The sequence below is a fragment of the Nannobrachium achirus genome (genome assembly GCF_963921795.1).
Source record: "Nannobrachium achirus genome assembly, chromosome: 23".
Classification (NCBI taxonomy): Eukaryota; Metazoa; Chordata; class Actinopteri; order Myctophiformes; family Myctophidae; genus Nannobrachium; species Nannobrachium achirus.
The window spans coordinates 23,378,370-23,398,729 of record NC_137830.1 but is presented as its reverse complement, the minus strand read 5'-3'; the positions used below and the strand labels follow the sequence as shown (position 1 = coordinate 23,398,729).

At 43.9% G+C, this 20,360-nt stretch overlaps 1 protein-coding gene across 1 annotated transcript in view; it reads right to left on the bottom strand.

Annotated features, from left to right (window-relative positions):
- Positions 1-20,360, bottom strand: part of shank3b (SH3 and multiple ankyrin repeat domains 3b) — a 67,488-nt gene that overhangs the window by 25,881 nt on the left and 21,247 nt on the right. Inside the window, exons 5-16 of the mRNA XM_080754486.1 lie at positions 20,044-20,152; positions 18,252-18,403; positions 16,472-16,601; positions 16,287-16,324; positions 15,535-15,651; positions 15,257-15,334; positions 13,379-13,445; positions 11,716-11,935; positions 2,392-2,555; positions 1,405-1,518; positions 706-781; positions 390-472 (exon numbers count right to left, since the gene is read on the bottom strand). Of these exons, the coding sequence (XP_080610612.1) occupies positions 390-472; positions 706-781; positions 1,405-1,518; positions 2,392-2,555; positions 11,716-11,935; positions 13,379-13,445; positions 15,257-15,334; positions 15,535-15,651; positions 16,287-16,324; positions 16,472-16,601; positions 18,252-18,403; positions 20,044-20,152 (1,348 nt within the window). The remainder of the gene's footprint in view (positions 1-389; positions 473-705; positions 782-1,404; positions 1,519-2,391; positions 2,556-11,715; positions 11,936-13,378; positions 13,446-15,256; positions 15,335-15,534; positions 15,652-16,286; positions 16,325-16,471; positions 16,602-18,251; positions 18,404-20,043; positions 20,153-20,360) is intronic.

Sequence of the window (20,360 nt, the reverse complement as noted above, 5' to 3'; positions counted from 1 at the left end):
AACATTCATGGGGGGCCCACAGTGAATGCTTGTACCCAGGGCCCAGAATTTGGTGCGACACCCCTGCATACAGCAAATGGTCATATTCATCAATTCATTACTCATTGTTTTTACAAATAGTTTCTCGTAACATTTGTACCCTTGAAATTAAAAGGTTTGAGAACCACTATCCTAAAACCATGTTCTTGCTATTCTACAGTTGGAAGAAATTGTAGACTGAGGCTTATGAGGGTTACATGGAATATGCTTCTGAACATGTATTGTGCTGCTAGTTTGACACATTCTAGTACTCAATAATCTTGTAAAAATGACTGATTCAGTCATGGTGGCAATCATTTTAAATTGTGGGAATATAGTCAACTAGATTAAAAAACACAAAATGTCTTTACCTTTTGCTCCTCTCAGGACAAAACCAAATCCTTCACTTTCTCTCTTCTGAAGAACCGCTGTCTTCTCCTCAATTACATAGTCACTAATGTACACGCACGCACACATGTACACATGCACGCACACACGCACATAGGAACACACACAGGAACAAACATGGTATATACATTGTCATTAAATGGATTACAGTTCATTTACATTCATTTGGCTGACACACACACACACACACACACACACACACACACACACACACACACACACACACACACACACACACACACACACACACACACACACACACACACACACACGTGTTACCTGTATGATGTGTAGTTATCATATGAGCCTACAGTGTAATGTCTAAACAGCCTTTTAGTTCGATCTTCTCTGGTTTCTGGAACACAAATAAGGAATGAAAAATCACTACTTCATCACTTACTGTATATATGGTATTTAAATAGTCTCTGCTAATGTCTCATTGTCTTTTTGAATAAATTAGACGTTCTGGGCTATGCTGCCCTCACACCTACTTTGCACCGCCGATCCGACCAATATGTCGGAGTCATAGTGTCGGGGGATTTGTCAGAGTACCCGCTGTACCCTTCTGTCTGTGTCCAATTTGTGCCTACATAGGTTGTGGAGATCTCTGTATTTGTCTGTACACCTGAGTCCCTTTTTATGCCCATATATGGAGGTCCCTGATGTCATTAGAATATATGCTCCTACCCTGTATATTGGCGTGCCCAATATACAGCCATATATGGGCATATTGGTTGGATAATCGGTTCTGGGCAGGATATCCATATATATACTGTATGCCCGTATATGGACATATCGGTTGAATGAAAAGTATTAACAACAGCTTGTGAATAAAATCAATAAATAATAACTACATTTGGATTGGAGTTTCCATCTGACAGCAACAAAATAGTATTCGCCTGATGGTAGAATAGAATAGAACAGAATAGAATAGAATAGAATAGAATAGAATAGAATAGAATAGAAATAGATAAGTACCTAGGCGTGGGTCATACTGTCTCATCTGAACTTCCTCTACACATTCAGCAGGAAACCAGCCGGTCCGTCCTTTAACACTGCCCTCCCAGAAACCTTCTTCTCCGATTGATAAAACTATAGAAAAGAATGATCACTTCAACAATGACACACAAAATGGGGACATCACATGCTCCAAGATGCAAGAGATCGAATCAAGAGACTTTATCAGGAATTCTTTGAACATAGAATTCCTGAGTCAGCCTTCCTGAGTCAGCCTTGAAAGAAATAAAAAAGAGACAAGACAGAACATATTGTACAATAATAAAAAGGAAAAGCTCTGTTATCTGAATGGCAAAATAATAAAATATGTACCTCGTTTATTAAGTTCAGTTCAAGCATTCAAACCTTGGTTAAAACATAGATTATACAGTGAAAACACAGTCCATTCAACTCCATTCACAGTAGCTCTGGAAAAAAAAGACTGTTAAAATGTGCTAAACTGTTTAATGCAAATGAATCAGAACAATCAAACAAATCCAGTTGTGTAAAGTAACAAAGTACATTTACTTAAGCACTGAGCTTAAGTACAATTTGAGGTATTTGTACTTTACTTGAGTATTTCCAATTTCCAATACTTTTACTTCCACTCCACTAAATCTCGGATCCAAATATTGTACTTTTATTCTATAATTGTTTGAAATTTTGATGCCAATACTTTCAAACTTTTACTCAAGTACATTTTGAACTCCAGACTTTTACTTGTAAGGCTGCACCCACACCAAAGTACCTATTTTGCAGAAATCCTCTACTGGCATGAAACTGCTCCATTCTCATTGAAATGCATTGGCGCAATGGGGAATCCACTCTCATAGGTAGTTTGGTGTGGGTGCAGCCTAACAGAGTATTTCTATATCACAGTATTGATACTTTTACTAAAAGAAATTCGTTATTTTTCCACCACTGCTCCTGACCTGAAGTACAAAATGAGCGATGTGACGAGGTGCTGACCTTTGACTCTCTCTCCTCGGTGGAGATTGATCTCGCCCGGCCCCTGAGGGGTGTGAGAGCGTGTGGCGATGAAGGTCCTGCCGGGGACGGCGCTGTAAAGCCTCCTCTTCCTCACAGGGGGAGGGGACGGGGGCGGGCTGTCCACCTGACCCCCCGACCCAGGACTACACACGCACACACACACACACGCACGCACACACGCAAAGAGATACACATGACGACAGCTTAAAGCAATGTTTCTCAAACTTTCAAATTGCAAGGTCTCCCCTTAACTCTGGCAGTTTTAATTCAAAATTTGTTATGATGAAACAACTATCAAAGCATATAAATGAACGCAAACAAAGCTGATTCTGACAATAACACAACCTAGTACGGTGTTTGTTCTTAATAAAAAGATTCAACTTCCTGGTGATTGTACTATTTGAACATCCGGATCCAAATTCGAAGATCTAGTCCACATCTAGTCTCCTTCCACAGATAACAGCAAAATTAAAGGAGTAGTTCACCCCCAAAATGACTTTTCTTCTATTGATTACTCATTGTAGCGGATTGCCCTTTAAGTTTTCAGTTTTTGGGGTGCCAGCCGGCTTCTCATCCGACAATTTTTAAATAGTAGTGTACACTTAAAGTTTGCAGAAACCCACCACATGGATTACATGAAATTAGTACCATGAACCCATAAATCGTATTTCTTACAAAATACCACACACCAAAATGTACCAATGACCTTGTATGCACAACAATAATGACAACATAGACCCAACACAATAATAATAAAGCAGTTCAAAGGACAACACTCAGAGTCTTTGTTTCAACAAGAAAAAACACCTTTCGCAGGATTTATTAAACAAAAAATAGTTCAGTTCAGTTTGCTTTCACGCAGTTCAGTTTTGTTTCATTCAACTCAGTTTGTTTCCAAAATAAAGAATTCCCCAAAGGACCAACAAAGAAAATAAAGAAATGGGACGCTCAACAAAACTCCCCCCAACCAGCTGTTTGCGCTCCTTTAGCTCACGCGTCCTCTTCAAAAGACTGTCGCTCACTGCAGTGTTAAACCGTACAGTACCTCGGTGCCGTGGCGAAGTGTATGGCGAATCCACCTGGATTAATGGCCGGGTTCTGTATTCACCGTCTTCCCCCGACGTCCTCGTACTGCGAGTAGCCTCCGGTCCAAACGCTCCAAACGATCCTGACGATGTCGCTCCGCTAAACACCTCGCCGACGCGGACTTTTACTCGCGGTCAAACTAAGGCACGGATGCTATTATCTCCCCGTGTTGAGGAAGGATCGCCATGTAGGCTGTATAACAAACAGACGGACACCGCCGCTTCTGTCGTTTGCGTGACACAGAGCACCAGAGCGGTGAGTGATTTCCTCATTTCAACATGACGCGCGTTGCAGCGCTGCGGAGATGAAAGGGAGGCGATTGGCTGACTGGAGTTGTGAATGGGAGTAACGTTTTGTGAATGAAGTGACGGGAGAATTGCGTTGCGTTAGGGGCGGACCGTCACACTCCCCCCCCCTTAAAAAAACTGCACGTATGCAGGAAAACGTCTTTGTTTTATTTCTTCTTCTTAACCCCACTTTCAGACAAGGGGCTGGAGAATCCCAGGAACTCTTCCTCGTCACTCTCTTCATTGAAGATATCCAACACACGTTGGCGTTCAAGCTTTTCCAACTCCTGTGCTGAGGGGTAACAAGGCTTAAGCCTGGAGACATGGACTACTTTCCGATCCTCACCCGTGTCCTCCAAGACGACGTCAACGTTAACTGGCCCCACCTGGGAGATCACCCTATAAGGTCCAAGCCATTTGGGTGCCAGCTTTGCAGTGAATGACTTCTCTGCCTTAGAGTATGGATGAGATCTTAGCCAAATTCGGTCGTTGTCTTTCACCATCAGATCTCGACGTTTTTTATCGTAGTTCCGCTTTTGGCGAATGCGTCCTTTCTGTACATTTTCCTGTACAAAGACCTGGAGCTCCTTCAGTTCGGTCACATTCTTGTAGGCCGGACACTCTGGAGAAGGACTCCAGGGTTGCAGCATCACATCCAGAGGACTTTTGAGGGTCCTGCCCAGATTCAATTCAGCCGGAGTGACACCGGTGGTTTCGTGAACGGACGAATTCAGGGCAAAACGGAAATTAGGAAGGTGCTTGTCCCACTGTTTATGGTTGTTATCAACGTAGGATGCAATCATGGTTTTAAGGTTCCTGTTAACCCTTTCTGTGAGATTGGTTTGGGGATGATATGCTGTCGTCATCTTCTGTCGCAGGTTCCACTTGGCACAGGTTTCCTTGAAGACTGCAGAGACGAACTGCGATCCCTGGTCAGAAATGATATAACGAGGGACTCCCCACCTTGTGAGGATTTCTTCAGTGAGAACTTTAGACACCGTTTCCGCTGTGGCTTTTCTCAGTGGGTATAGCTCCACCCAGCGTGTGAAATAGTCCACGAAGACTACAAGGTACACGTTGCCTTTAGAACTCCGCGGAAACGGGCCCATGAAATCCACTCCAATCATCTCCCATGGACTCTCAACCACAGTCTGCTGTAGCTTCCCTGCTACCTTGCGACTTTCTGGTTTGAACTTTTGACAGGTCTCACAGTTCTGCACATAGGTTTTTACCTCCAAACTCAATCCTGGCCAGTACAACAATGAATGCATCCTCTTGTAAGTCTTGTACCGTCCCAAATGACCCGAGATGGTATCATCATGGAACATCTGAAGGAGAGGTTTCCGGAGACAGACAGGTATGTAGACCTGATAGAGGGTTTTATGGGGAAGCTGCACAACACGGTAGACTTTATCCTCCAGGATGGTGAACTTGATGGATTCAGTCACAGTGAGCTCCCCCTCCCCCATGATTGACTCGTAGATCTTCTGTATCTCCGGGTCCTCTTGTTGAGCTTTCCAAATCTCCTCATCAGATATGGGAAGTTCCTTGATAGGTTCTCCCTTCACAGACATCATGGTGGCAAATGCGGTGGGCTCATCACCAGAGGTGTCACTGGGTGCTCTGGACAGAGCATCGGGAACGGTGTTATACTTTCCCTTACGATACTCAACGTTAAAGGTGAATTCCTGAAGACGAAGGACCCATCGAGTGAGGCGTGTACTGGGCTTCTGTGCTTTAAACATCCAGACCAAGGAGGAGTGATCGGTCACTACAGTGAAGGCTCGACATTCCAGATAGTACCGCCATTTCTCCAATGCCCATACAACAGCCAGACACTCTTTTTCGGTGGCAGAGTAGTTCCTTTCGGCCTTATTCAGGCTTCTGCTTCCATAAGCCAGCACCTCTTCAGAGCCTAAGCCAGTTTGTTGGACCAGCACGGCCCCGAGACCGACATCACTGGCATCCGTATACACCACAAAGGGCAGGTTGAAGTTAGGATGTCCCAGGATGGGTGGAGAAACCAGGTGTTTCTTCAGGGTTTCAAAGGAACGTTGGCATTCCGGGGTCCACCTGAATTTGACTCCTTTCCGTTTAAGGTTGTTCAATGGGTCTGCAACCTCAGAGAAGTTCGGTACAAAACGGTGGTACCACCCAGACATCCCTAGAAATCGTTGTACGGCTTTCAGGTTTGTCGGCACTGGGAAGTCCTCCACAGCCTTCACCTTCTCAGAGTCCACTTGAATTCCAGCTGCTGAGACCATGTGGCCTAAGAACCGCAGCGATGTCTGGAAGAACCTGCTCTTCTTCATGTTCACTGTGAGGTTGGCAGATCTTAGTGTATCCAGAACAGCCTGGATATCCAAGTAATGCTGTTCACAGGAAGCAGAGTAAATGATGATGTCGTCTAAATAGACGAAACAGATGCTTCCCCGGAGCTCTCCCAAAGTCATCTCCATTAGCCGTTGGAATGTCGCTGGAGCATTCTTGAGTCCAAACGGCATGACTTTGAACTGGAAGAGTCCAAGGGGAGAAGCAAAAGCAGTCTTGTCAATACTGTCCTGGTCCATCCTGCATTGCCAGTAGCCATTATTCAAGTCGATACTTGAGAAGATCACTGAGCCAGCTAGGGAGTCCAGGATTTCTTGAATGGTAGGTAATGGATAAGCGTCAGTGTAGGTTACGGCATTGAGTTTGATGTAGTTCACACAGAACCTTGGTTTTCTGTCTTTCCTAGGGATGAGGACTACTGGGGAAGACCATGCTGAGGACGATGGCTCAATGATATCCATCTCCAACATCTCCTCAATAAGCTCCTTCATCACCTGAAGTTTAGCTGGGGACAGTCGATAGGGTCTCTGCTTTATTGGCACACCTTGTGTGACAAGGATTTTGTGTGTGAGAACACCAGTAGAGCCCAAGCGAGAAGTACACACATCAGCATTCTCCTGTAGCTGATCAAATAGACAGCTCTTTCCTGCTGCCTCTAGTTGGGCTCCTTCCATGACCTTCCGTAAGAGCTCTGCATCCAGGATAGCCTCAGGAGAGGTAACTGAAGCTCTAGGGTTGGTGGCAGAGAAGAAGCAGAGTTGTCCCTTCCAACTCCATCCAGCAGGATTGCCTATGTCTCTCTCAAAGGAGTACTTACTGTCGTTGTTGGAATTGAACCAGTACAGATTTTGTCCCATGTCCATCTGCAAGCCAATGATGCACATGAAGTCCAAACCCAAGACAACAGGGCAAGCTAAGGCTTCTGAGGATAACACCACCACAGGTAAGGTACAAGTTTGACCCTGTAAGGTGAGTGCCAACTCCTGCCATCCTAGTGGCCATCTCCCTCCGCCATCTGCCAAGTAGAGGGGATTTCCTGACCACGGAATCAGAGTCGCATCTTGAGGCTTGACAGCACGCCACATTTCTTCATTCAGAAGGGTGTAAGACGACCCTGTGTCCATCATAGCTTTCCTTTTTTCCAGACCGATGGTCAACGTCACAAACAACTGTTGTGGATAAGGCCTGGCAGACGAGAAAGGAGAAGTTGATAATCCTGGCTGCAGGTGAGACATAGCACTCAAAGTAGGAGTGTTCTCTGTAGATCTTGGCTGATGTTGTTGCTGGTTGTAATTAGCAGATTTATTGTCCTTAGGTTTGTATTGAGGACAGGAGTAGGGTGGATGGGTGCCCTTACACCGCCAACAGAATGGTGCCTTGGGTGCTGCTTGCTGATTGGATTTTGCTGCTGCTGGTTGGGAAGATAGTTGCTGAGACCCCGGACGAGGCTGGCTAACCGTCTGGGCTGGATTTGTGGTGGCAGTGTACCTCTGCTGCTGTTGTTGTTTTCCCCAATCCTTTTCCAGCTGCTGTCCCAGCCTAACCAGCTCATCAACCGTGGACACCCTGCTGCTCCTCAGCTGACCAGCCAACTGAGGGTGTATGTTCTTCAGGAGGAGTTGTATTATCTTCGCTTCGGTGATGTCTGATTTCCAGCGGTGACAGAGTGATCGATATCGATAAGCAAAATCTCTTATGCTTTCCTCCTCTCCTTGTACCTGAGTCTTTATCCTTTCCTCCAGCTCATCCATGTAGTCTTCCGACAGGAAGGCGAAAAGGAACTTGGTCTCAAATTCTTTCCAAGTTTGTGTCTCTAGTCTCATGACGTCCCACCAGTCCCTTGCCGTTCCATGTAGGACACTCCTCATAGCAGCTAGAATCTCCTCCTCCGACAGTGGGTTCAGACAGAGATAGTCCTGGCATCGTTCCAGATATAATAGAGGATCATTGCCATCCTCCATCCTCCCAAAGCATGGGAACTGCAACTTTATGGGACTTTTCCCCATGAACCGTCCCCTTACTTCCGAGGACTCCACTGGTGAGGATATTTGATCCGGCAAACCACCAATGATCATGGTGGATTGTAGTTGAGGGCGTGTCTGTCCCATAGGTGGTAGGATGGGGGACTGGTCCATCTGGACAGTCTGTACTGCAGTAGTTGAAAGGGTTGGGCTTAGGGGGAGGGTATTTTGTTTTACAAGCGTCAACTCTTCCACCACACACTTTAACTCCTGGCTGCATGCCATTGTCTCATCCTGCAACTGAGTCATTGTTACAGCCATGGGGGTCATAACCTCCTGTAGGTCCTTCAGGACATCAATATGTAGCTTATTCATTCTCCATTTTAAGGTGTCCTTTATCTGAACCCTGAGGTACTCAATGTTTTTGTCCAACAAGTCCTTCATGACTTGACCACCACACTCTGGCTTATTTTCAATGGCCTGTTTGATGCCTCTCAGTGTTTGAGTCTGAGTCAAACCTGTCCTTTTATTAAATTGCTGTTCAGAATGCAACTCCCTCATTTTCAAGGTCAGGTTAACCATTGAGCGTTCCAGAGTTTGCACGCTATGCATTATTTGCATCAGTAGATTGTGGTCCGGTGAGCCTGTCTCATCCAGTGTCTCTGTGTTCTCCCAGAGATCCACGTCATCCATGTTTGTTTGCATTGAATAACCCAGACCTCTCCTGTAACTCTGATCCTCCATAGGGGGCTCTGTATGGCCAGAGGCTGATAAACCAGCCAGTATGTCCTCCTGACTGCCTGCAGGGGGCGCTGGTTGCACAATAGGAAGTGATTCCACCTGTACAACAGGGGGCACCAGTGATGATGAAGGAGGTGGTTCAATGTGTACCACTGGGGATACCACTGGTACAGCAGAAGGTGGTTCAATTTGTACCACACTTTGGTCACCAACAGAGGGCGCCGGTGGTGCCGGGGAAGATGAACCACCCTGTATGACTTCCTGCCTGTCAACAGGGGGCGATGGTGGTGGTGTCGAGGGAGCTGAAACGCTCTGTACAACCACCTGACCGTCAACAGGAAGCGGCTGTTGTGTGGGGTTTGACAAATTCTCTTGAAAAACTACTTGTCTGCTTGTAGGCACCTGTAGTACAGTGTCTGTAACAGACGTCCTCAAACGCCGCAAGCGTCCAATGAAATCCGCCATTTTGTTTGATATAAATGACTGAAATGAGGGTAAAGAGGTTTTTTGATTGTTTGTTGGTTTGTTGGTTGTTTTTGCGAGGGAAAGAAAATAAATTTGTTTTGCGTCCAGTTGTCCTTTAATGTGTCTTATTTCCACTTTCAGTTGTCCTTTAATGCGTTTTTTTTTTCACTTTCAGTTGTCCTTTAATGCGTTTTTTCCCCACTTTGTTGTCCTTTAATGCGTTTTTTGTGGTCCTTGTTGTGTGATTTTGCCTTTTTCCAGGGTTGTGATGTCCGTTTATTTTATCTCTCCACGATAGAGACTGGTGTGCTTGAAATTCCTTTTAAATCTGGGGTGCCATTTTTCTGTAGCGGATTGCCCTTTAAGTTTTCAGTTTTTGGGGTGCCAGCCGGCTTCTCATCCGACAATTTTTAAATAGTAGTGTACACTTAAAGTTTGCAGAAACCCACCACATGGATTACATGAAATTAGTACCATGAACCCATAAATCGTATTTCTTACAAAATACCACACACCAAAATGTACCAATGACCTTGTATGCACAACAATAATGACAACATAGACCCAACACAATAATAATAAAGCAGTTCAAAGGACAACACTCAGAGTCTTTGTTTCAACAAGAAAAAACACCTTTCGCAGGATTTATTAAACAAAAAATAGTTCAGTTCAGTTTGCTTTCACGCAGTTCAGTTTTGTTTCATTCAACTCAGTTTGTTTCCAAAATAAAGAATTCCCCAAAGGACCAACAAAGAAAATAAAGAAATGGGACGCTCAACAAAACTCCCCCCAACCAGCTGTTTGCGCTCCTTTAGCTCACGCGTCCTCTTCAAAAGACTGTCGCTCACTGCAGTGTTAAACCGTACAGTACCTCGGTGCCGTGGCGAAGTGTATGGCGAATCCACCTGGATTAATGGCCGGGTTCTGTATTCACCGTCTTCCCCCGACGTCCTCGTACTGCGAGTAGCCTCCGGTCCAAACGCTCCAAACGATCCTGACGATGTCGCTCCGCTAAACACCTCGCCGACGCGGACTTTTACTCGCGGTCAAACTAAGGCACGGATGCTATTATCTCCCCGTGTTGAGGAAGGATCGCCATGTAGGCTGTATAACAAACAGACGGACACCGCCGCTTCTGTCGTTTGCGTGACACAGAGCACCAGAGCGGTGAGTGATTTCCTCATTTCAACATGACGCGCGTTGCAGCGCTGCGGAGATGAAAGGGAGGCGATTGGCTGACTGGAGTTGTGAATGGGAGTAACGTTTTGTGAATGAAGTGACGGGAGAATTGCGTTGCGTTAGGGGCGGACCGTCACATCATGCTATGGAGACTTGAGTTCAATAACGTTTTTTTTGTATTTGTTGCATTTACAAAAATGTGATTATATTAAATTTACCCCCATTGATTCCGGATGGGGACCCGAATGGATTTGGGTCCCCATCCGGTATCAATGGGGGTAAATTTCTTGCAATCAAATTTTTGTCTTAGGAATGCAACAAAAAACATTATTGAACTCAAGTCTCCATGGCATGAGTAATCAATAGAAGAAAAGTCATTTTGGGGGTGAACTACTCCTTTAACATCTAGTTGATATTTCTATTAAAAACACACACTGTACTATGTTGGATTATTCATTCCTAATCAACTGCAATATATCTCGTCAATTTGAAAAGGTTACGTCATGACAAGGTAACTACTCAACCCAAACCTCTACAAAAGGGTCCTATTGCTTTAAGTAAAAAATCAAACCTCGGTTCGAAGTGGAGCGGTGAATCTGAGCAGCTATACCCTGTGTGTGTGTGTGTGCGTGTGTGTGTGTGTGTGTGTGTGTGTGTGTGTGTGTGTGTGTGTGTGTGTTGAGTGTGCCTGGCCTGCACAAAACAGCGCCCCTCCTTTAACTAGTGTGTTGTGTGTGGCCACTCAAGGTATTGCCAGGCTACGGACACGGCCAGCCAGCCACCCAGCCACCCACCCACCCACCCACGGACATACCTGTCTATTGGGAGCGCTTTCACCGCTCCAAAAATATGCTGCTTGTACCTGTATGAGTGTGTGACAAATACACCCTCTTGATTTTTAACATAAGGTACACGTTAAGCTTGTTGTTTATGAGGAGAGTCAGTGAGTGAGTTAGAGTACCTAAATTAGTGATGTGTCGTTCATGAGTGATTCGTTCATAAGAACCAAATCAGTTGCGATTCCTTCAAATCCTTAAAATGTGTCGTTCACGCTTTCGTTCATACCCCTGGCCCCTCCCCCTAATAGCCTCCGGCACACAGGACGGGAGGATGGGCTGTACGCGCGCCGTAATAACAACGCTCCCGCGATAGTGTTTTTCACGGGACGATCACGCTATGAACGGTGAACGTGAACGAATCGTCTGAACGGATCATTGCCGTGAACAAAATGAACGGGATTGCCCATCACTAACCTCAGTCTATGTGTGTGCCTTCGCAGCGAGTGTGTTTGTGTGTCATGGTGCGTGTCCAGGCTGTGGAGGGAGGGGCCAGGCGAGGAGGCGGGGCTTTCCAGAGCGTTGTCGCTGGCTGAGCGAATCAGAGATCGAGGAGACGAGAGGGCACTCCCACCAGGAGTTCTGGGTCCACCCGCTCTACGGCGCTTTGTGTAGGAAGGACTTTCTCTGAATGGAACTAAAATATACAAAAGTATATAAATACAGTATGTCACAAATGAAGGCTGGGTAAGTGGGTAATGGGAATGCAATAATATTTATTACTGTATACATAAAACTATTCAATATAGAGTTACATCACTGGTTCTCAACCTGTGGGCCAGGGCCGCGAGGGTATTGCAAGGTGGCCCGCACATAACTGAAACACTAAGATTTTAATAAGACTATGATACTAATATTAGTAATACTAATGAATATGAACTTTTTCCCCCCCAAAACATGATGATCAGGTATTATGATTATACAAGGAGGAAGTTTTTTTTCCAAAAAAGTGTACAGAAAGTTTTAAAATTATGTTTTATGCGACCATACCCACCATTTCATTAAGTATGCCTGGTTGTCAGGTGGGTGGTGACCCAGCTGAAGTTAGCCACACCCACAGTGTTGGTAAAAGGGGAGTGGATGATTATATGATGTCATTAAATCTGTGTTTTTCGATCAGGCCTTTTGACTCAGAGGCTTTCAGCTTTCAGGAAGAAACCAAAAATACACAGGGAAGGCAAATCTGCACATTATAACCCCCCCGGTGGTCTATTAGAGTAATGTTAACTAAACTATGGCACCACCTCTTTAAAGTATACTACATTAGTTCCATTGATCCAAGGTGGAACACTCAATCAAATCAATTGATCATTAAAATAAACATGCTTTGAACATGTATGCAGCCCACCCAACCATTAAGTGGTCATGAACACATTCAAGATTTCAAGTGGGCCCTGATCCAGAAAAGGTTGAGAACCGATGATCTAGAGTTGAATACAATTATATTATAATATACAATTCATTGCTGGTTGGATGCAAGGGCAACGATGAAGCTGGCTGATAAATAACTGACTTCTATAAAAATCCCTTTCATTAAATTGCCTTTCCATAACATCGGCCAGGCCTCATGGTGATGCTATATAAAAGGCATATTCAAGTTTTGTGCCTGTAACTCCTGAACCGTAGGTCGTACAACAGTTTTTCTGGGATACCGTGGCCCTGTTTGTGCCAGATTACATTTTCTGCCAAAACACACTTTTCACTACTACTCCAGATTTTGTCCAAAACTCACACAATTCAGTACACATTATCTCTGGGGTCATGTGATCAAGAGAAGACATAATATAATTCAGGTTTATCAGATTCCATTCCAAATGGCTATGACTGATTCCCAAAGTTTGTGGGCCCTGGGTAGGCAACCCGGCCTGGCTCGGAGGAGCACGATTTTCTAATTTTCTTTTTATCATGTTGCTGATTTTGTTGTTACAATTTTTCTTCCGTTTTATGTTAAGCACTTTGCAACTTGGTTTTGATAAGAGCTTTGTGATTAAAGATTATATTATTATTTATATCGTTTTCAGGTTTTCAGGTTTGGTTTCAAATGTGCTATATATGCATGCACACTCTTAGTAGCACTTACCAACATCAGACAATTTGTGGATTTTGATGATTTCTGCAAGAGCAAAGTTTCCAGCAATGATTGCCACCTACACGCACGCGCACACGCACACGCACACGCACACACACACACACACACACACACACACACACACACACACACACACACACACACACACACACACACAATAAAGCACTTCAAATATCTAGAGTAGAATAGAACCAGTAAGACGGCTAAGTGCGAAAAGTGACGCGCCATGTCTTGACCATCTGGCCAGTGATGTATATCGGACCAGTTCCCCATATATGGAGATCCCTGATACCCATATATGGAGATCCATGTATATGGAGATATGAGACCCCAAACATGCTTACTCAGTTATTCGTTATGTGAAAGTCCTATGACGTCTATGACATCTGACATCATACATACAATACCTTTTATGCCCATTTATGGAGATCCCTGTCTGTAGAACCGTTACCAGACACACAGATATTGGCTGTCTTGGCCATCTGTCTTGGCTATATATGGATTCTGTTAGTGTGGTATGTGGCCAAAGTGGCCTCCTTACTGTATATGGGCATTCCCATATGAAGTCCTGTTAGATATGGGCTTAATGTTGATGACATCAGGGATCTCCAAATAAGGGCATAAAAGGGATTCTGTTAGTGTGGTTCCCCTGACATCTCAGTTTTGTCAGAGTGTGATGTCAGAGCGTCAAACCGAGCGTAGACAGACGGAGACAAGATGTGACCATTTTCATACTAAACTGCGACCTATGGTCGCAAAAAATATTGCTTTTAGACAGAGGTTTAAATGAATACCTCATTGTAATGAGGATGATAATGATGATGATGATGATGATGTTGATGACGATGATGATGACGATGACGATGACGATGATGATGAGTAGCAGTACTGACAACAAATTGACAGGTGAAAAAATGGCAGTGATATTGAAGGAAGTCAATCAAAGAACAAAGTCAATAAAAGTGATTTCGCTTGCTTTCATTAAAAGACTAGACATCCCAATATAAGCGGATACGACTATTTCTCTGCCTTAAAGGAGTAGTTCACCCCAAAATGACTTTCTTTCTATTGATTACTCATGCCATGGAGACTTGAGTTCAATAATATTTTGTGTTTTTTGTCGCATTTCTAAGACAATAATTTGATTACAATAAATGTACCCCCATTGATTCCGCATGGGGACCCGAATGTATTTGGGTCCCCATCCGGAATCATTGGGGGCAAATTTACCTATAATACATTTTTTCTCTTAGGAATGTGACAAACAGAATACAAATATTATTGAAGCCTAATTCCAACACACTTTGCTAGTTTGGGATGGCTCAGGGTAAGAAGACAGGGTTGAGCAAATATCAATGGGATTGGTATTCAAAAAAGGGACAATGCCCTCAATACCCTCATACCTGTCTAACTACTTCTCCAAAGTGAGAGACACCCACAGCCACAACAACACTGGAGGGATCTATGCTCACAACACCTTGCAGCGCAATGGATTGTTTTAAATAAAATATTATTATTTCGGGGGTTGAAAAGGTTGAGAACTACTGCATTAAAGGACCATTGAAAGGAGGTGTCATTCATTGCCATAGTTTCCCCCCTTTCTCCTTAGTATATGATAATGTTTGTATTTGTTGATGACATGTATTATTGTGTAAATTGTTTATGCTATGCTGATGAATTGAATACATAGGACCACAATGGAAACATTGTGTGTTATCCTTTTAGCCTTAATGTTTTACTGTACCACGTGTTGTTTATATTTCTGACTAATAAAGTATTTAATCAATCAATCAAGTCTGGCTGTTGTTCTATAGCTTTGTTTTGTTATAGTTTTTACCTGAAATGCAGTGTGGTTGTTGTAGTTTTTACCTGAAATGCAGTTTGGTTGTTGTAGTTTTTGGTGTCCTTATTGGCTCCTCTGAACAGCAGAACTCTGGCACAGCTGTCCTGAAACAGAAAACACAGCTGAACCCTTCACATATATGTGTGTGTGTGTGTGTGTGTGTGTGTGTGTGTGTGTGTGTGTGTGTGCGCGCGCGCGCGCGCGTGTGTTTGTGTGTGTGTGTGTGTGTGTGTGTGTGTGTGTGTGTGTGTGTGTGTGTGTGTGTGTGTGTGTGTGTGTGTGTGTGTTCTAGTGTGCGTGTTACCTGATTGTACAAGGCACAGAGGTGCAGTGCGGTGTTCCCAGATGCATTCTGGGAACTCATGTCAGCTCCATAGAACAGCAGGTGCTCCAAGTGCTGCACATTTCCATGACGACAGGCCTTAATACAAACCAACACGAGCACACGAGCACACGCACGCACGCACGCACGCACGCACGCACGCACGCACGCACGCACGCACGCACGCACGCACGCACGCACGCACGCACACACACACACACACACACACACACACACACACACACACACACACACACACACACACACACACACACACACACACACACACACACACACACACACACATGCTGTTTTTATAAACATCTCAGCACACCCGTTGTAACTACCAAAGTAAATGTTATTGTAGTAGGTGCAGATTTGAGATGCATTTACAACTTCTGTGGACTGTGTGCTTCATCCGATCACCAAGTTGAGGGTGCTAGGGCTGGAAGAGTGTTGTGCTGTCTCTGCTATGATTGGCAGCCACCATGTATGGCGGAGACGCTGCTGCTTGTGCCCATGGATCGCTGGGTGACATGCTCGTTGTTTCATGAGGACATAGGCCTCGCCTTTGTGGATCTAACCTTAATATTCGTGTCCTCGTATGCAATTTCCTTTGTGTGGACATGCGTACGTGTGTGTGTGTGTGTGTGTGTGTGTGTGTGTGTGTGTGTGTGTGTGTGTGTGTGTGTGGTGTGTGTGTGTGTGTGTGTGTGTGTGTGTGTGTGTGTTACCTGGTGAATTTCTTGCCATCCATTCTCATCAGTCATTCCTGTAACCAAGACAATAATTATTTCCTCAAATTCAACAGACAGACAGACGTACGCACGCTCGCACGCACGCACAGACAGACAGACAGGCAGGCAGGCAGACAGACAGACAGACAGACAGGCAGGCAGGCAGGTTCACAGGTACTTACCTATAGTGGCGTGGTCTTGCAGTAACACTTCACAGCAGTAGGGGGCTCCACCCACCATAGCTGAATGATAGAGGGGAGTCAGTCCTCGACTGTCCTTATAGTCTGGAGATGCCCCCAAGTCCAGCAGCGTCTAAGGTACCACACACAAATGCAACATACAGTAGTAGGGCTGCAACAGTTAGTCAAACTAAATGTTTTAATTAATATATATAGAACAAAGCTTAATTGGTTGAAGGTGGAGTGACATGGCCAAAACAGCTAATTAAGGCTATCAAATTAGCCAATTTTTTTAATGATGTCATGTACCCCCATGTTAAATGACCCAATCAAATTAATTTATTGTAGTTACTGTACTGAAAGTAGTACTTTCTGTACAGTAACTGAAAGGAATTAATTTGATTGGGCTAATATGGGGGGAGGGGCGGAGTCGATTATCCATATCATTATCTTTTGAAACTGCCCCAAAAAAAGCTGTCCGAGGTGTGTTTCCGACTTTCTAAACCAACTTTAAAACTATCAGTTCTAGGGGTAAAAATTATATAGCATTCGCTATAAAATCAATGGTTAGACCGATAAAAAAGTACATGTCTTCTTCAAAAAAGTTGTCAAAAAAGGTGTACGAGGGTCAACACGCTTCTCCCCGTCTATGAGACGGTTTTGTCGGCCATACCCTGCTGTCTCTTGCCCTAACCTGACTGGAGCACCAGACCGACCGGAGCAAGCCATGTCCTGCTGTCTCACCGGAGCACAGCGGCCGGACTGAGGTCCGTGCTCCGTGGCTCATACACTCTGTGTGTGTGTAGCCTGTGTGTGTGTGCTTTCGCGCGTGTGTGTGTGTGTGTGTGTGTGTGTGTGTGTGTGTGTGTGTGTGTGTGTACACACACAATAGCTCTCGCAAATAGCCGCGGTGCAGCGTTAGCCGGGCTACACGCTAACAACAAGCCATCACGTTGTGCGCGGCACCGCACGACGGACGAAGTATACATTGCGCGGCACCGCACGACGGACGAAGTATACATTCACTACTAACTGATACGGCCCGCCTCCTTTTCAGACTGTTTGAAGAAACACCACGTGACCTACTGTATCATAATGTAAAATTTCGGCCGGTGTCGCCACTCCTTTAATTGATTTGTTGATATACAGTAGTACTGTATAATACAAATTTTAACTCCCAAATTGGTACACCACATCTCTGTAGTCATGTGATGAAGATGTATCTTTCAGATTTTTCGGATTCCATTCCGATTGACTATGAGTAGCTTTCAAAGTTCAGGGCAGGGGCCCATCTTTCACGAAATGACACAATAGAGAAACTTTGAACCCACACTTCCAGTAAGCCAAGGATGAACCTCCACTCGAAGTTGTTATAGCGCCACCGTGAGGTCAATTTCTGCTAAAACCTTAAAATGTTACTATTTGAACAAGCATTTGGAGATGTTACATGATTTTATTTTATTTATTTGTTTGTGTTGCCTTTTCTGCTTTAATACCTTGTTTTTAATATCACTGTATGTAAAAGCACTTTGTGAGTTCTCTCTGTGAGAAGTGCTATATAAACATAACATTTAAACATACTTACATTGGATTATTCAATTAATCAAACAATTTTTTTCGATAGAATAATCCCTCAGAAAACAATCGATATTTGCAGCACTATACACAGTAGTAATGCATGTAGAGCCAGTACACGAACACAGCAAATAAAGTACACACTACTACACAGTTTTTTTACATAGTAAGTAAATTACACAGTAGTTGTATTCTGTACTATACGTACGGTCAGGGCGGTTCCATTGCGACAGAGCACAGCTCGGTGCAACGCTGTGATTCCATCTCTAGTCCTGAAGTCCATATGAGCTCCTCCACTCTTCAGAATCTTTATCAAGTCACCGCAGTCCTCTAGCTGGACAGACAGTGTGAGGGGGCATTCTGAAATAACACATAGAGAGACTCAATGTCACTACAGTCCTCTAACTATTACTCTACTAACCAATACCTACAGCCCATGATCACTGTTGTGGTTATGGGAATGTATTTGATTGCATTTGTGTATTTTTATGTATTAGCTGTGTTTTTATTGTTTGTATACCGAATGCCAGTTTGCCAAAGGAAAATTTCCATTTTATGTTCAATTTAATGGTCAATAAAGATTTATTTGTCTTTAACTCAGTGGTTCTCAAACTTGTTGAGGTCTGGACCACTACAGTATATTTCATACAATTTATTTATTTATGTATTATTTACCAGTGCACATTAATCAACATTTCAATGTAAAAGAGAGTTAGCAAAGTGCTAATTCTCATCTGTAGTCAGTAGTCACTGAGCAAGCTGTTAAAAATGGTGGTGAAATGACAATCAATACAAAACATAGACAGGAGACAGACCAATTACAGTATAAAATGAAAAAAAAGTGCCAGAGACAAATTGAGCTGATAATTACCCACAGTGGGGCGTTTTTTTTCCCCTCTTTTTTTGGGAGGGTATACCATAATTATTCCCTCCCACACGCACAGTAAGTAAACACACAAGCGTGGTCACTGAATAAAATAACTGCTGCTGCACACATTAATTAAGTAGTTAATGTGTGAATTACTTCGAAACTCCAATCATTATCACCTCAAGACAATAGCCACACTGAGCAGTGACTCAGAGGTAGAGTGGGCGGTAGAGCGTCTGGATGGATACCGTGAGGTTCCCAGTTTGATTCCGGGCTCCCCCAGAGTTAGTGTCGAAGTGTCCTTGAGCAAGACTCTGAACCCCTGGTGTGCAGGTTGGTGCCTTGCATGGTGCCTCCGCCATCGGTGTATGAATGGGTGAATGTAATACACAATCTATATGTAAAGCGCTTTGGATAACAGCACTATATAAATGCACCATTTACCGTAAGTGTTCACCTCAGACACTACATTATCAAATGAAAAAGGCTATTTGAACTGAAGTTTACATTCTTACTGCCCCCAGCCCCCCCATCAGATACACTTCCCCAGATGGTTACTGCACTGTACACGGTTTTTATACATATATTTTTTCTTGGACAGTATACTACGTACTGTATATAGGGTAACACGGTAGAACGCACCACTGATTACCCATGATTACAAGTTTGTTCATCTCTTAAGATTGAACTTGAAAGTCAAATTATTGGTGCTCTCTTTTAATTCTATAGAAGTATAGAATAGAATAGTTCTATAGAAGTGCTATATAACCCCCAAAGGACCCCCAGAGGATCATATATGAACAGGGGGACCCCCCCCCCCCCCCCCCCCCCCCCCCACCACCCTGATAAGCACTTGCAATGTAGGAGTTGAGGCGTTATAAGCACGTAGATCGACAATTTTCCCAATGTTTGCCTCTTTCTTGTATTATCTGAAAATTTGGCCAATGTTTGACCAGTTTTTATAGTATAGATTTTTGATACATTTTGACGTAGTATTTTTTGCAGTATCTTTTTCTATTAAAAAGGGTCTTAAAAGTCCTTAAATTGTCACCGACCCCTAAAATGTCTCCATAGATGACATAGGCATGTGTGCGTGTGTGTGTGCGTGCGTGCCTCCGGTGTCACACTGTACCTCCAGTATCGGAGTCATGGAAGTTTGGGTCGAGTCCTTTCTCCAGCCACCTGGAAACTTTATCGATATTCTTCTGATGGACATATTCCATAAAACGCTTCAGATTGGCCTGAAATCCAAAATTAGCAATACATCAATTTAGTTTCAACATTATATTGGTCATAATGTCAACTGCACTGACACGCTAGTATCTACAGATGTTGTACTCTCACTTCTGTCCTGTAAAAAAAAAGGTTATCTTTATTCATACAGTTAAAATCCCATACAAGATCTCTTTTACAAGGGAGCCCTGTCCAGGGTAACAGCAGCAGTATAAA